This window comes from Pteronotus mesoamericanus, unplaced genomic scaffold (genome assembly GCF_021234165.1).
Source record: "Pteronotus mesoamericanus isolate MK-2021 breed Mesoamerican mustached bat unplaced genomic scaffold, CSHL_Meso_final scaffold_507, whole genome shotgun sequence".
In the NCBI taxonomy this organism is placed as follows: Eukaryota; Metazoa; Chordata; class Mammalia; order Chiroptera; family Mormoopidae; genus Pteronotus; species Pteronotus mesoamericanus.
Window position 1 is genome coordinate 6,418,710 of NW_026555319.1, and position 16,030 is coordinate 6,434,739.

The 16,030-nt window shown below is 60.8% G+C and overlaps 1 protein-coding gene across 1 annotated transcript in view; it reads right to left on the reverse strand.

Moving 5' to 3' along the window:
- Positions 1–265: 265 nt before the first annotated feature.
- RBM19 (RNA binding motif protein 19) overlaps positions 266–16,030 on the reverse strand; it is a 107,588-nt gene continuing 91,823 nt past the window's right edge. The window contains exons 24-25 of the mRNA XM_054593929.1: positions 13,676–13,788; positions 266–651 (exon numbers count right to left, since the gene is read on the reverse strand). Coding sequence (XP_054449904.1) covers positions 640–651; positions 13,676–13,788 — 125 coding nt within the window. The 3' untranslated portion in view covers positions 266–639. The remainder of the gene's footprint in view (positions 652–13,675; positions 13,789–16,030) is intronic.

The following is a 16,030-nucleotide window of genomic DNA, read 5'->3' on the forward strand; positions in this document are numbered from 1 at the left end:
TTTCCAGGCGACACGGTTGTTACGGTCGCTGTCATACAAACCCTTTTCCCGTAAGACAGCAGGTCCCAGGGGAAGAAGGGGTGAAGTGGAATATTTTATCAGCCATGTACATATGTAACCAGAAATGGGGCTGAAAAGCAAAACCTCGTTTCCCTGAATAAGGGGAAACGGGCGGGGGCGGGGAGGGCTGGCGGAGGTCAACGGCGAGCACACGGCTGTGACCGTGGTTTTCGCCCTCTGTGTTGTCTATAAGGAACACGTCCCACAGAAAACTGCTGTGGGGACATAGTTTAAAAGGCACCTTGTTTTTTGTATTTAGAAATAAGAATCTGATATACATCAAAGGTGAAGGGAAAAATACGTATTTGAAAACCAAGCAAAAATGTGCGCTAGGTCTCTTGGTCCCTGGCCCCTCTTCACTCCTGGTTTGCAGACAGGACTTGCTCCTGCGGTGAGCTGAGGTTCCAAGTTCATTCTGCAGCACGGGCCGGTCAGTGTGGTGCTGGCAGGGAGAAAGTCCGGCTTCCCCCTCGGGGTCTGAAGAGGCAGGAGGTTGTCCAGGCACATGGCATGGAAGGGACAGTCTTTTACGCTGTTCTGCCAGTGGCAGCCATCTCTCCCTGGCCCTGGAGAGCGGCATTATCCAACAATCTGAAGAACAAGGTAAAAATAACAATGTGGTGAAACCCTTGCTTTTCCCAGGATTTAGTGTGAAGGTAACGTACCTCGCAAACAGCCACCAGCCCACCACTTGCCAAGGTGTGTTGGGAAGGAGGGTGGTTTATCGGCACGGCCAGGTCTACTGTGCTAGTTGGGGGAGTCAGCGGGGGAGCAGGTGGACCCACAGGCTGTCTGGGAGGCAGGAGTGAGACATTTTCCTGGTGACCGTCTCTAGGCACATTTCCAAAGAACACAGCACAGAAAGGAGCAGATGCAAAGACCCAACACCCTACCCCCAACTGCTCCGCCCAGATGTTCAGGGTGGGGCTCCTGCCACAAGCTCATTCAAAAGTTTGAGATGACTGAAGTTAAGCAAAGAGGGATGGAGAGAGAGAGAGGGAGAGGAAAAGAGAGAGAGAGAGATGAGAAACGCAAGAACCCATCTGGGCAATGCATCACATTGAAATTGCCCCGCATTAAAAATTCACCAGCCAGTGAATTTTCAAGGGATTTGTAGTAATTAGATGACAAAATGCTGGCAAATCTCAGGCTTGCCAAAGATGTTACTCAGGGGTCAAAGACTCGACACTTTCGGCTGGGTAATTTGTAAGTGTCAATCACTCGCAGCCATCAGAGAGAAGGGAGCGAGCTAACGGCTGCATTCTAAGTAAGTCCAGACGCAGACTCCAGCCCGCCGTCTGCCAGCAAACCCCAAGACCCCGGCCTCACCGCTTGGGCACAGAGAGCGGTTGGGCCCTGCCTGGGGCCTCGAGCCGTGCAAGCCAACCCAAGTTTCCCACTTCTTGTTTGATTTTATTCTTTCAGGAAAGCAGTGGCTTGCAGAGAGTCACCATCCCTCCTTGGTGGAGGAGAAAGTTTCCCATGGCCAGCCACCAGCAAAAGGTGCAATGGGGCGTTCGTGCAGGGGACTGATTTCCTGGCCTCGATATCTAACCCCAGGCCTCCGTCTTCTCCTTGGTGAAGCTGAGATAAGGCTCAGTTCACAGGGTTGTTCTGACCATAGGAGGAAGAAACTGCTAATTACCTGACGGATTCCTTCACTCAGTACCTATATGTCTTTGCCCCAGACGCTGGTTCTGAGGACTCAGCAGCGACCAAGATAACATACCTGCCCTTGTGGAACTTTCTAGTTGGGGAAGAGATTGAAGGAACAATAAACAAATAAATAGAAAGCATGTTAGGTGGCAACTGCTAAGAAGAGAATGAGTCAACTTTGAAGACGGTGGGAGGGAGGCCTCCTGGATGAAGCCATACCTGAGCAGAGGCGTGGAGAAAACAAGGGGCAGAGAGTACTCAACAGAGGGACCTGCAGGCAAAGCCCTGAGGGCTGGCTTGGAGGATTCTGAGAACTATCATCAAGCTGGAGACCGGTGGAACAAAGGTGGGTGGGGATGTGGTGGGTCTCGCCCCCACCCCCCACGCCTTCCAGGATTTGAGACCCCATGAAGCCAGACTCAATGCAGCCCCATCTGGATGGCCCCTGGTCAGATCTGCTCCCACAGCCCTGAGGGGGAGGGACAGCACCTGGAGATGCCCATATGTGGCATCTGGCCCTGCCTCTGGGCCTGGCCACCCCTGGCGAGAGGATCTCATTCCAGCTGCGTGCACCGATTGGATGTAAACTGCATAGGGACAAGGGAGCCTGAAGGTCAAGTGATGCTGTTGGGATGGTGTTGCCCAGGCGGGAAACAGGTCCCCAGATGATGGGTACAGAGGCCTTTCTTCCCCTCACTGCTCCCGCTATCAGGGTATTTCTTAGAATGGGCACTTGCTTTGGAGTCAGGCAGACCCTGGGCCCTGGAGCCCGACTCTGCCATTTCTAAGCTGTCTAACTCTGGGCAAACTAGTAGCCTCAGTTGCTGCATCTGGAAAATGGGCAGGGGAGACGCTCTCCCATGAACAGACAGGCATTAATACGAATCAGGCTCAGGGGCGGTTCTCAGCAGGAGCGTGTCTAACTCTAACACAGCCCTGACACATGAGACAGGGCCAGACTCCAGCTGGCCCCCTGGGCATCCCAGTCCGGAGAATTCCACAGCTAAAGCACACTTTAGGAAGATGCACCCCTCCTAGATTTAGGGGGCAAGCCTCTGTTTTAAAAGATAAAACGCTGGACCAGGGTCTCTTTGCAGTTTGCTGCACAGCGGGCTGTGTGCTGGAAACATTTATGTAGTTGGTGGCTACTCAGGCTGGGTCCAGGGAGGGGCCAGAGCTGGCCTCTGTAAATCACGTTCTCCCTGGAGCACTTGCTGGTTATTTCACATTTGCTGTGGGTGGGGGCAGCGCCCAGCGTTGGGTATATTTATTCCCTCACCCGCCTCCTTCCCCGGGCCTGGGTCTCCATCCCAGCGAGCTTCTGCTGCAGGTTTAACTAGGCTGTGAAACTGCTCAAGGGGAAAATGAGAAACTACCCAGTGTCTCCTGGGAGGCAGTGGGCCGGGCCTCCCAGACTCCGATGGCCAACCCTCACCGCCCTGCAGGCGGGCGGAGGGGACTGGGAGCCCTCGGATGGACGAAGACGGAGGACGGGAGGCAAGCGCCCGCGGCACCCACTTGAGATGCAAATAAAAATTAGCAGCAGCTGCAAGTCGACTCATCTATTCCCCAAGGCCCCTCGTGAATATTGCCTGTCTTTGCAGTTTAGGCTGGGAATCTGGAGCTGACCTGGCATCTGCTTAAGAATCGATGGGACTGTGGATAGGAAGCCAAGGAATGACGACGGTCACTATCGCAGTGGGGTTCACTGAGCACTTACTGGGTGCCAGGCACTGTGCTCGAGTGCCTGGCCAGCCTCTCCGCGGTTTGTCCTCGCAAGGGCCCAGTGACATGGGCAGTGTGACTGTCACTTCCTCAGCATGTGGCCCCCCATTTGCTCTATCTTCCAACCCTTCCTCTCTGCCTGACATGGTGTCACATGCGTCATGGACGGGCACAGGCTTGTTTGTGACGAAGGCAGATGCCTTCGTCGTCTCCCTGGGCCCCGGAGGCCGTGGCTTTTGAGCCACCTGTGTGCTGCCCCGGACCAGAGAACGTGCCGGTGTGGACACTGACTACAAGCCCTGGCTGCTGTCTGGCCAGCAGAGGTGGCGGCTGTGTTGGGCGCACGGATTTCTGGAGGCTCAGCTGCAGATGACCGCAGAGCCAGGTGTCCAGGCTCCCGACCCCCCAACCCCTGCACACGATCACAAGCCACAGCCTTGCCCCACCTGAGCTGGGAGCCTCCGCGGGCTCCCAGGGCGCAGCCCCACCTCAGCGCTCTGTCTGCTCCCCGCCGGGGGCACAGCTGCATCTGCCTCCTTCGCTATGGAGCTCGGGGCCCGGCCAGAGGAAGGTTCTAGTAAGTGCTGTGCTCAGTGGACAAACACACTGGCTCTGTCACAGGCCTTGGCTGGTGGCCTGGGACTTGTGGTTGAGATTCAGGACCTGGCAGGGTCACCCTGCCAGCGTCTGCTGAGCTGGGTGACTCTGCGAAGCCTCTGAAGTCCAGCCCCGAGCCTCAGTGTCAACTGCAAAATGGGGGGGAAACGGCAGTGCCCATGGGTCACAGGGCTATGGTGAAGACTCGGTAATTGATCACTGGACTTAATTTTGTCACTGAATTCTGAGGGCTTAGAGCTGGGCTCTTAAAGAAAGATGGTGGCGGCATTAGGACTGAGCCCTGCCCTGAAAATCCTTCCAAGATGCACCTGGAGAGCTGGACCGGCTCTCCCGCCACAGGCCCCAGCCGGAGGCCATCTCGGAGCCTGGCACTGCAGCGCGGGGGGTGGGGACAGGGTGCGGACCACAGGCTGCGGGCTCCAACTCCGGCTCAGCCCCGGAGCTGGGTGGCTTTGGGCAGGGCACCGGAGCTCTCTGGGTTTCTGCTCTCTCGCGGGAGGCGAGGGTGGAGGATGAGAGGGGTCAATACCGCACGGAGAGGGCAGTGATGACGGCCACATACCAGGACGGTGGACAAAGCTAGGCTAGAATGGGGAGGCCGGGGGAGGGGGGGGCCCTCACCCGATGCCCACGGTATGTCCGGGGCTTTGGAGCCTTAGGTAGGGCCATGGCGCAGAGACGTGCGGTATCTGGCCCGAGTCACACAGCTCGGAAATAACCCCCCAGGCCTGCTCAGTGGATCCTCTGTGGGCACTCCTGTCACCCCCATCTCACAGAAGAGGAGACCAAGGCACAGAAAGGCCAGGAGACTTGGTTCCAAGGTCACAGAAATCGTAGGCCATGGAGCTGGGACGTCAGCCCAGAGGCGGGGCTTCCTCCCACCCAGCTGCCCCTAATTCAGGCACTCTGGCCCCAGGGAGGACGCGAGCTCAGCACCACAGGAGGTGCTCGGAGCCGGCCTGGCCTCCAGCCCCGACCCTCAGGACCAGGCCTTCCTTGCTTGGTGGTAAGGGCCTGTCCCAGGTAGCCCATCTTTCCTGGGGTTCCTGGCTCGCCCCCACACCCGTGGTCCGGAGAACCCAGCGAGGGTGGAGAGGGAACCTGCGGGGGTCCTGTGGCCCAGAGTCCGCTCCCAGCCCCCGCCACTGCGTGCCGGCTGCGGCCTGGGGGGCCCTCAGGACCACTCTGCTGCCTGCAGCCGGCTGTTGGGTTTTCCAATTCTGGTCACATCACGCCCACACCTGCCCGCCGCTGCACGCCACTGCCATTCTCTGTCCCCGGACCCAGTTTGGGGTGAAAGCCTTGCTTATTAGTCAATCTGGATCCCACTCACTGTGAATTACCAGGCCTGATTGATATTCATGAGTGGATACATTTGAAACCTCACTTGGCTGCCACGTGACCCCGCCTCAGGGAGGAGGCTGCTGTGAGGACGCGGGGACCTGAGCAGCCCAGACATGCAGCAGAGCCCCCAGATGGGGACAGAGCCCCCTGGCTGACAGCCGTCTGTCCCCAGTGCTGGCTGGGACCGGCAGGTGCCAGCAGGGTTTCCCAAGCGGGGCAGGTGACAGTCCTGGCCCTGGGACCGGGGGCACAGCTCCCCGGGCTTGGGCCTGCACCCCTGGCTCACCACGCGGCGCCTGGCACAGGGCAGCGTCCAGGGGCCCCTAACCCACTCCCAGGAGGGACGGTCTAGCCTCCATTTTCAGGGGAAGCAGGTGCAGACTCGAACCTCCGCTTCTGGGCCAAAGGGCAGAGCTTCACCTCTCACCCCAAGGACTTGGGTTTCCAGAAAGTACCCTGTCTTGAAGGCCCAGTGGCTTTCGCCCCAGAAGCGAAGACTCCCAGACAAGATGCAGAAGTAAAGAAGCTGCCAGTCAACGCAGAGAAACTACTGGCTGTGCCCCCCACCCCCGATGGACTCTGAGAGCGGCTTTGCTGAGTGTGGTGGGAACAGTACGAGTACATTCTTCTGGGTGGATCTCCCACACGCTGAACAGGAGAGAGGCGGAGGTACTGGGGTGGCTTTGCATACACCAGAAAGTTCAAGTTTGGGTTTTTAGAAGCAGAAAAAGAAGTTGCTTTTTAAACCCACCCCCCCCAAAGAAATGAGGGCACCCCCCCTCAGGGGCAGGAGAGGCTCGGGGGTCAGAGAGGAACCCCACCGAAGAGAACTGCGGCTGAACCTCCGACTCGTTTCTAAGCTCCGGGGCTTGAACAGGCTGCGTTTCAGGAACTGCCATGCGCGTCCCAGCTGTGGGAGAACCCTGGGCGCCTTTTAAAAGGGGCGGCGGAGCAAGGAGCACAGAACCCTGCATCAGGGGGCAGCTCACGTGATGGCCCACTCACACCTGGGGACTTGATGCGCACCACCTGGCGTCACCTGCCTGGCTAGAATTGTCCTCATTTTGTCTGCAGAGTCCCTGAATGTCCCGTGTCTCTAGAGATGACCTGGCTCCAGCAAGTGCTTCATAGGAGCCTCCCGTGTGTGGGGGACCCATGCTTCCCCTCCCACCCCACGCCCATGCCATCTGGTGGGCCCCGCCCGTGCTGAGCTTGGGCTCTGCCCCTGGACCTGCTTTGGCCAATGGGGCTGGTAGCAAACATGTCTTCCTGAGAAAGCAACGAGACCCACGTGTTTCTTGGGGGTTTCCACGGAGAGCTATGGCTTGGGCTCAGACAGTGAGCCTTGAAATCTTGGGTTAAGGATCCATGGGAGCATCATGTGTGTAGGCCTCTGAGTGATGCTCATGGGGGGCTAAGTTCTAATTCAGTTCAAGAGGCAGAAATCAGCTATAGCCCCACTGACCTAGAAAATGACCCGGGAAGACCCCAAGCAGCAGCTTGACTCCGTCTGGGATGGGGACCTCCACGTTTTGGCGGGGCAGACAGGCTCCCAAGAGAAAGATCGTCTCCCAGCGCCTCTCTAAGGTAGGTTTGGCCATGTGACAGTTTGGCCACAGGGTTGGGACAGGAGTGACAGGAGACCACCCAGGCCGTGTCCTTGCAGGCACAGCAGGGAGCGCTCTACAAACCGCAGGGTGATGCCTAGACACACAGGGTGGCAGCCGTGTGGCCTGGAATCGCGTCCTGGGCCCCGCGACGAAGCCGTTCAGAGGGCGCTGCATCTCTGCCTACCTCCTGACAGTCACATTTAAACCGCTGGGACTTTGGTCTGTCACAGCAGCGGAAACACGCTCTAACCAGGACACGGTCTCGGAAAGGCCACCACAGCCGGCTGTCCCCTGGCTTTGGAGCCGGCGCGCCGGCTGCTGTTCTTCAGCTGAGCACCACAGGAAGAAGCTGCCTTGCGCTTGGGGGTCCACAAAACATGTGGCTTAAAACTGTTGCAGTGGGATACTCATGCTATCAGGGCTGGGCAATCGAACCCACAAGGAGAAATAGCAGAAGGGGTGGGGGGTATTATGGGCTCTGGATCCAACCCACTCAGCCCCCAGCTCAGCTCCTCCAGGCACAGCGTGAGAACTGTGACTGGAACCAGCTAAGGGGAGGGGCCTGCCCTCTCCCAGCGCCTTCCTGGGACGCGGGCCTTGGAGCTCACTTCGGTTTTCGAGGCTGCTTCCTCACCTGTGCAGGGAGTGTGAGTCTCCGCCTCGTGACTCAGCTGCAACTCAACCGAGCGCTCCGCAGACTGCAGGGTGCCGCGCAGATGCATGAGGTGGCAGCGGTTTCGCCTGGAACGGTTTTGGGGACCAGGAGAAGGGAGGGCGCCTGGCAGCTCCCAGGGAAGGCAGGAGCAGCTGCCACCCGGAAATCCGCACAACAGAGATGCTCGCTGTTGGCCTGCGCCCAAGGACGGGGTGTGGGGGCCCCAGTGGGTCATTTTCATGAAAGCTGCCATTAAGGGGAAGTGGGGTTTATTAAAGGAGCTGGAGGGGATGCGGCCCTGGCTTTCGGTGAGGCTCCGATTGGGTCACAGGCCGCTTTAATTCTGCCGCGGAGCCGCAGGCCGAGCTCCGGGCTGCGCTGGAGCACTGTAGCCTCCTGGGTGGTGGGTGATGGTGAGAGCCTCCCATGGGCACGGGGGACCCTGCTCTTCGACATGGGGGGATGGGGCAACAACAGTGAATGCTGGCACCGCGCTCACAGTGTCCACCTTCAACTCTCGCACCCCCAGAGAGTCGGTACTGCCGGTGCCCTCAGCTCACAGGTGAGGGAGGACGTGGGCCCTCGGAGGCAAGGAGCCAGCTCAAGGTCACGTGGCTGGAAGGGGCAGAGTGGAGACCGAGGCCCAGGGACCCTGGCTCTGGTGGCAGCGTGTGAAGAGCGCAGAACGGAGAGCTGGGCCACGGCACGGCCTCGTAGAAGCTGCTCGCCCGCTCTGGGCTGATTTCTGAGCCGCGAGGTCGAGGGGCTCGCTTCAGGTCCCAGGGCAAACATGATGTGAAGGGCCAGCCGGCAGGTATTTCAGGTCCTGCAGGCCAGGCAGCCTCTGCTGCGATCACCCAGCTCCCTGAAGGGGATGGAAGCCGAGGGGTGCGGTCGCGCTAAGAAAGCTTTATTTACACAAACAGGCAGCAGCTGGATCTGGCCCACAGGCCAGTTTGGCAGCCCCAGGTTTAGACCATTCATGCCTCTTCTTTATCCCTTATATTTATGTTCTTAATAATTTTCTTTATACCAATTCACTATTTTTTTTTACCTCCTTCTCAGAGCCTAGCAAAATCACAGGTTTGATGTGTATTTGTAATCCATATATGAAAATAAACTCAAAAATTAAAACCAGTTTGTCTGTGGGCTGATAAAATCATCCACGCTTCATGAGGCACGTTTAGCTCCGGGGCTTTTAAAGCTCTCAGGTGCTGAGGGGGAGAATGAATATGTGGGGGCTGGTTCTTGGACCCCGACTTTGAACAGAGCAGTTCTGCTTTATCTATCATCTATGTTGGGTTCTGCAGAAGACTTTGGTTTGGAAAAAGGGGTCCTGTGGTCCAAAGAGTTTGGAACCATCTAGAAGTGGCTTCAAAATGAACAGGAAACTTGTGACCTCTAAGCTAGGATTTCCCGGCTCTGCCCACACAGGACTCAGCTGCCCGCGTTGCCTCCTGGATCTCTTAAAGAAAAGGAGACGACTCCCATGGCGCCTCTGGCCCGGCTCTGCTCACACGCCAGCCCCCGGACACCCTGTGCGGGACGCAGCCTCAGCGACCCCAGGGGAGAACAACGTCGGCTCACTGCCTGTCTCCCGAGCTCCCAGGGCACGCTCGGTGCAGGGCAGGCTCAGCCAACATCTGCCGGAGGCACGCACACCCCAAGGTGTCCTACGTCCTCCTGGGGCACCCTGGCCCTGCAAGTCCCCAAGGATGAAGCCAAGGGCTCAGCCCTTGGGAGCTGAGTGGCCTCGGGGAGTCCCAGGGCCACCCCACCACACTCACTCCTCACCCTGGCGCCCTAGGGTGCCAGGGCCACAGCACACTCAGCCGTAGCGCTCACCCAGGGATTGACGGCATTTGACGATACAACGTGACCGCCGGCACTGGGCGAGGCCCTCCTGCACAAGCTGCCCCGGCGACAGGGGAGCGGGAGCGTGGGACCTCGGGCTCCCCGCGACACGCCAGCCCTTTGAGTGGTGTCGCCTGCAGAACGTCGCTCGCCTCCCTGAGGCCCACGCCTGTACTCCCACATCGCCTCCCACGGCCGCCCATCCCCCCTCCATTCCTGCCCAGCACCGCCTTCCCACCGGGCTGTGCGCATCCCTGCTCTCTGGGGGTTTACCATCCAGAGGGAGGACAGACGCAGGACCACAGCACAGACAGGCATTCACAGCTGGGACAGGGACCAAGGAGGAGCTCAGGTGTTCCGAGGGCATCTGGCGGGGCCCCCGGCTTGTCGAAGCCGCCGGGAGGGGAAGGGGATCTTCTCTGCTCAACAGCTGGGGCAATGTGGGAGAAGTTATCAGAAGCAAGCATTCCTTAACCTTTTAGTATGACTACTGCTGAAAAAAAAAATGACTACGCATTATTAGTGAAGCTCAGCAAAAGAGAAGTGGGTGGAGAAGAGAACCCAAGAGCCGGTTCCACGGCACGGGAGGGTGCTCCACTTCTGCAAGGCACACCAAAGGGTTAAAGTCATTTTCATTAAAATTTAAATTTCAGCAGGCGCCCGCTGTCCTTTGAACGTTTGACTGGCAACCATTTCATATTTCAATCTCGGCAGAACAAATTGAATTAGATGTTGAAACCAAACTCGGCTCTGCTCACCAAAGCCTGCACGCCCGGCGCGCACTAATCCTCTCCTGGATGCGCGGAGCACAGGCCTGCACGGAAGACAGAAGGCCCGGGGAGGCGGGGACCGGGAAAGGAGGAACACCCGTGGGCCGTAGCTGCGGGAAGCTGTCTTCTGCCTGGCGTGTGTGCCTCCCGGTCTGGAGACAGACCACGTGTGGACCGGGCGTTTCTGACCTGGTCTCCCAGGTGCCCTACATGGCCTCGCCCACAGGGTCCCTCCACGTGTCTGCCAGGTGGGCGGCTGGCCCTGCCCGCCTCCGCACTGTGCCCACGCCCATTGGGCCTCACCTTTCTGAGAAGCCGCGAGGTGCCTTTGCCTCAGCCCCTGCCCTGCGGGAAAGCCGGCCAGGGGACACCAGCTTGCATGTCCCAGGAGGAAGGAGGCAGGCCTCCCCTGCACGCCCAGGGGTCGCCCCACGGCCACAGCCTTGCTGGTGGAGGCTGACGCGGACCTGGAAGTGCTGACCCAGCACCCGAGTCCGGCTTTCAGATACAGGGCCAGCGGCATCCTGCCCATGAGTGACTCTGAACAGAAGAGGTTAGGAACAAACACGGCAACCACGGCCCACCCAGGGCCTGGCCTTGCCTTTGTGTGAGGACGGTCTGGGTTAATGAGGTGCCCACTCAGCCTGCTCTGGGCCATCTTCATGGACTCCCTCCTTCCCCCCATGACCTACCCCCCAGCGGCTCCCCATACTCTGTGTGGGCCCCACGGCCTGCTGGACCCAAGCTGGGGTGTGACTTCCTCGAGCACTCACTGGGGGCAGCCCCAGTAGCTTTTCTCTTTAATAACAATAACAATAATATAATTTATTTAGTGTTCATTAGGCATAAAACAGCCTGCCAAATGCTTTCCATTCATAATCTTTTATTTAATCTTAAAAACAGCCCCAGGAGGCAGGGATTCTTCTTGTACCCATTTTAAGGGCAGGGAAACCAAGGCAGGAGACGTGGAGGCCCGGATGCAGGCGGCCCGGGCAGTGGGTGCGGCGCCGGGATTCCCGCCCAGCCCGCACGGAGAAGCGCGCGGCCTGTCCCTCACCTCCATCCTCCTGCCTGACCCCCGCCCCTCCTGTGGGTGGACTGTGCGCCCCCTCACCCGCCCAGGGGTGCCTGTGTAGTGCTCCCCGTGCCAGGCCCGGCGGCCTCGGCTTCTCCCCAAGCCTGGCCCCACATTCCAAACGCTGTCCCACCCTTCAGGGCTCCTGGGCCCGCGCCCTGGGCTCACCCCGCAGGCGCCAAGCTCTGCGGCCGCCCGATCTCCCTCGCTCAGCCCAGGAGCCCCATGCACATATGCCGACCACGCTCCTGTGTCCCAGCTCTGCTCCCTCTGTCCCTCCACGAGGCCACCGCCAGGCCTCCCTTCTGTCTCCCCGGCAGCAGGCCTCACTGGCTCCCCGTGTCCTTGCTGTCCCTGCTCGGCAGTCCCACGGAGGGGGCTTCGGAGCTTGTTCCAAAGGAGCCAGAAAAGCCGACAGCCAGGCGCCGGGGCAGTCGCCCTTCAGCTGCACGGCCTCTAGGCAGGGGCGGTGTTGCCAGAATCGAGGGCTGGCCCTTCATGGAGAAGCCACATGGGACAGAGGGTGGGGACGGGGTGCCCAGGCCAAACCCGACAGGGAGCCTGCTGGCAGGGGAGCCTGGGAAGCAGGACCTGCAGGGGTCAGAGCAGGCGGGTGGCCGAGGACCCTGGCACGACTCGAGCTCTGGAAACTGCCTGGCTCTGTACACCCCCTCCCCACTGGCCCCTCAAAGCCTTGCTCCTGAACACAATCCCACCAGCCTTGTTGGGCGCAAGGGACCCTGCTGAGCCCCGCGGTCCCCGGGCACCACCTCGCCTCTCCTGGGAGCCTCTCCACTCCTGCCTCCGTCACAGCCTCTTCCGGGCTCTGTCCCCATCACTGGGAGCCTGGCCGCCCAAGGGTCTGGCCAGGGGGGTCCAACACCCACCCCACCACACAGCCCCCACCCAGAAGCTGTGGTCCCCGACATCTGTGGGACATCCTGCTGGAGGCTGGGATAAGCCGCCCTGGGGCTGCTGCTTTAGTTGGGTTCTGTTAGTTCCCAGAGAGGAGCCAGGACCGGAGGGAAGCGGCCGCCCCCCAGGAACGGGAAGGACACTCAGCCTCGAGGATGGCCAGAGCCGTGAGCATAGCCGGGGCCCCAGGCCACTCTGCCACCTGGATGAAGACTCAGCCCCCAAAACGCACAGACTGAGCCTTACCCAAAAAGACAGCAGGTTCTTGGAGTATCACTTGGAGCCCTATCCACAGGCCCCAATAAGTAAACAAGAGTGTTGGCGAACACTGATCGACCGATCAGTCCGAGCACCATCTCTGAGGTAGGCATAACATCACTGCCATTTCAGAGAAGATGCTGAGGCTCAGAAGCGGCCTCGGCGGTCCAGGTTGCGCAGCTGGGCATGGCTGGCTGCGATTCAGACCCGGGTCACGCGGGCCTGCTCCGGGTGTGTGCTGGGCACGAGCCCCCCACGGCAGGGCTCCACCTGCAGGCTGGAGTGGGCGTGCGCGGTGCCTGGGCGGGGGACAAGCCTGGGAACGTTGCTCGTTGGGACTGGGCGCCTGGATGCATCGCAGGGCCCCCCGGCCCACGAGCGGGGGGTCTGCTCTTAAGGACACAGCTGGGCTCAGCCAACAGGAGGGGTGTCCGGGCTCGGCGCTGGGGCTTCCCTTTTGAGCAGCTCGGAGGCTCCCCAGCCCCGAGGTCAGCAGGGCCGGAGGGAGCCCTGGGGACAAGACCAGAGCTTGCAGTCCCAGGTGAGGGGGACGGGGCAGGACCAGGGCTGGGGCCCAAGCTGTGAGCAGGCCCTCGGACAGACGCAGGTGGGACTCCAGCTCAGCAGCCCTGGAGGGGAGAGTGAGAATGGAAGCTTCTGGGGCCCGCCTCACATGCCCAGCCCTGGGCCCGGCGGTTTTCACCCATCATCGTGGCGTGGCCTCTCTCACGAATGCCTTGTGAGGCCGGAACCAGAGAGTGAGGAGGGGGCTGGGCCCAGGGTCCCAGTGGAGCGGACCTCTAGCTCCAGGGAGCTGCCATCAGCCCCAGAGTCTGGGGCAGTGGGGGGCCAGGGTCCTTATTCCCATGTGCTGGGGCCCTGGAGCGAAGCAAGGGCCCCTCTGTCTCCCAACGTTCCTATCAGCAGGAGGGGACCCTGTCCCGTCCCAGGGCACATGGCCCAGCAGTGGGCGGAGGCCGTCGTTCCCTGTGACCTCGACCCAGCGGAGGGTGGGGCCGCCTGCTGCGTCCACTTGCCGAGCGCGCTGCACTACAGCCCGCCCCCAGCCCACGTGGCAGGGAGCGCAGACGCCAGAGCGGCTGTCCCCAGTCCTCGGGGCCCTGGAGCCACATACCCTCTCGGTGCCAGCTCGCAGCTGAAGGGTTTGCTCCTCACTGTCGTTTTCACTGTCTTCCAGCTGCTCCAGGATCTCGTCCAACACCACAGACCGCTTTTTCTTCGGGGGCTCTGTGGGAGCCCAGATGGCAAGAGAGGAGAAAGGAACAGCCGAGAGGGTTGGAGGCAGGAGGAGAGAGATGGCAGAGGGGGGGAGGGAGTGGGAGAGGGGTGAGCAGAACGGGGGTGGGGGGGTGGGGGGAGGGGACAGGAGGATGGAAACACAAGGCCAGGACGATGGGACATGGGACACAGTGAGAGAGATGCAGAAACAATAAGACAAGATGAGAAACAGGAGAGGGCGCATGGGGGCGGGGCAGGAGGGAGGAGGAGGCCCGGGGAAGCGGGGAGAAGCCACGGGAGAGGAGAGAGAGAGAATGCGGGTTAGTCTCAGCTTGGCCGAGGGGAGCTGCCTGCTCCGGCCACAGATGCTCGGCTCTGGGGGCCACCCCTCCCCATCTCCGCCCACAGAGGAAAGGGCCCCGTTTCAAAGGGAGGCAGGAAGGCCCCCTCCAGCAGCTCCTTGGTTCAGGCACCCCTGCTTGCCGTGCGGGACTTGCCAGGCCTAGGGTGGAGGAAACGAGGGGTAGCCGATTCTGACCCGTACAGCAGCCGGCTAGTATGCAGTAGGTGCTCAATAAATGTCGGGTAAATGGATTCCCGACATCCATTTCATGCTCAAGGATTCCAGAGGAGGCATGGAGGGAGTAGCAACCAGAGGTGGCTCTAGTGAGGATGGGCGATTGGAGGTGGGCTTTGAAGGATGCAGAGGAGTTCTCTGTCAGGCCGGGGGAAGGGGAAGTAGAGGCACAGTTCAAACGTGTGGAAGGGCACAGCGGGCTCAGCAAAATATGCCCTCTGGGCCCCAAGTGCCACTGAGTCCCTACTGAGTGTGGCAGACAGGAAGCCAGGATTTGGACCTCAGCCACACGAAAGCCCCGTCTCCCACTTTCCATGAAAGTCTCCGCTCTGGCTAGAGAACACCAGGGAAACACGGGTGGCAGGAGAAGACGCGCTGGTCCCCTGGGCCGTCCGGGAGGGAAGTGGAGTCGGGGGCGGGGCGGGGTGGGGAAGCTGGGCTCGGTGCCGGCCTGCTCGGTAGCCCCGCTGCTCATCTGACTGTTCGTGGCCAGCCTTCCTCCTGGACAGCACGCGCCTCACACCACGGTGGTGGCAGGCAGGCTGTCCCAGCCCCTGCCTCCCAGCACCCCTGCGAATGCGAAGCCTCCCAGGCGCTGCGCCGCCCCGGTGGCCCTTTGCCGTCCCCTCCCCATGGGGGTGGAGGCTGCTGCAGCCTCCTCTCTCTACCTGGGCATCCACGGAGTCCAGCCCAGGGCAGGCCCAGACGTGGGGCAATCTCAGGTCTCTTCCAGCGGCCCCAGGCACATGATCCGGCCTCCCAGAGACCACTTTTTATGTCATTCCTCCAAAACTACCGGGGCACTCTCATCTCCACAGCTCCCTGCGTGGTCTCATCCACCTCCCTGCTGCCGCCCTCGCCCTCCCTCTCCCCACCGCCCATTCTATTCTCTACTCGGAGGCCGGAGGGACCCTCCTAGAACATACGTGGGAAATCCCAAGCCCTGCAGAGGCCTCCCTTGAGCCAGCCCTGCCTCCAGGCCTGTGCGGCCTGCTCCCACCTGGAGACCGCCGCATCCACAGGCCCGGCCCGGCCCACTCAAGCCTCAGCGGGCACGACCCCCTGGGACAGGCCTCCCCTGATCACCGTCTGAAAGAGGGCCCCGCCCCCCTCTGCTCTGCCCCCACGGCAGGGCAGGCATTTCTTTGTGTGGGATTCTGCCCCGTCCACTCTGTCCCCTCTCTTCGCACACTGCCTTGCGCCGACGGAGGGCTCAGCATTTGCCGAATGAGGAGACAAGCGAAGTGCGCAGGAAGCATGGACGGGGTGAGCTGCCCCTCGGCGCAGGTGAGGAAGGTGTGGGCGGCTGCCCCCCACCTCTCTGCTGGGAGCCTCGAGGCCTGGCAGCTGTGCTGTCACTGTTGATCAGGAGAAGGGGGAGCAGGATGGGCTAGGGGCAGGGGTGGTGCCTCCCCCACCAGACCCTACTCCTTTCCTGCTCCTTCCTCACGGCTCCCGGTTTCCAGGTAATCACCAGGCTCTGGAGGGGCACAATGGCTGCTGGAAACTGAATTTGGGGGCAGGTAATAGGACCCTGGAAACAGAAGGGCAGCAGAACGGGGCCTGCGGGCCTGTCCCTGACACCCCCTCCAGCCGCGAACAGCGGGAGTGGCCGCGGGGCTGGGTGGGGCCTGCCGTGCGGGCGGCTGCACCAGGGGGCCCAGCACAGAGCAG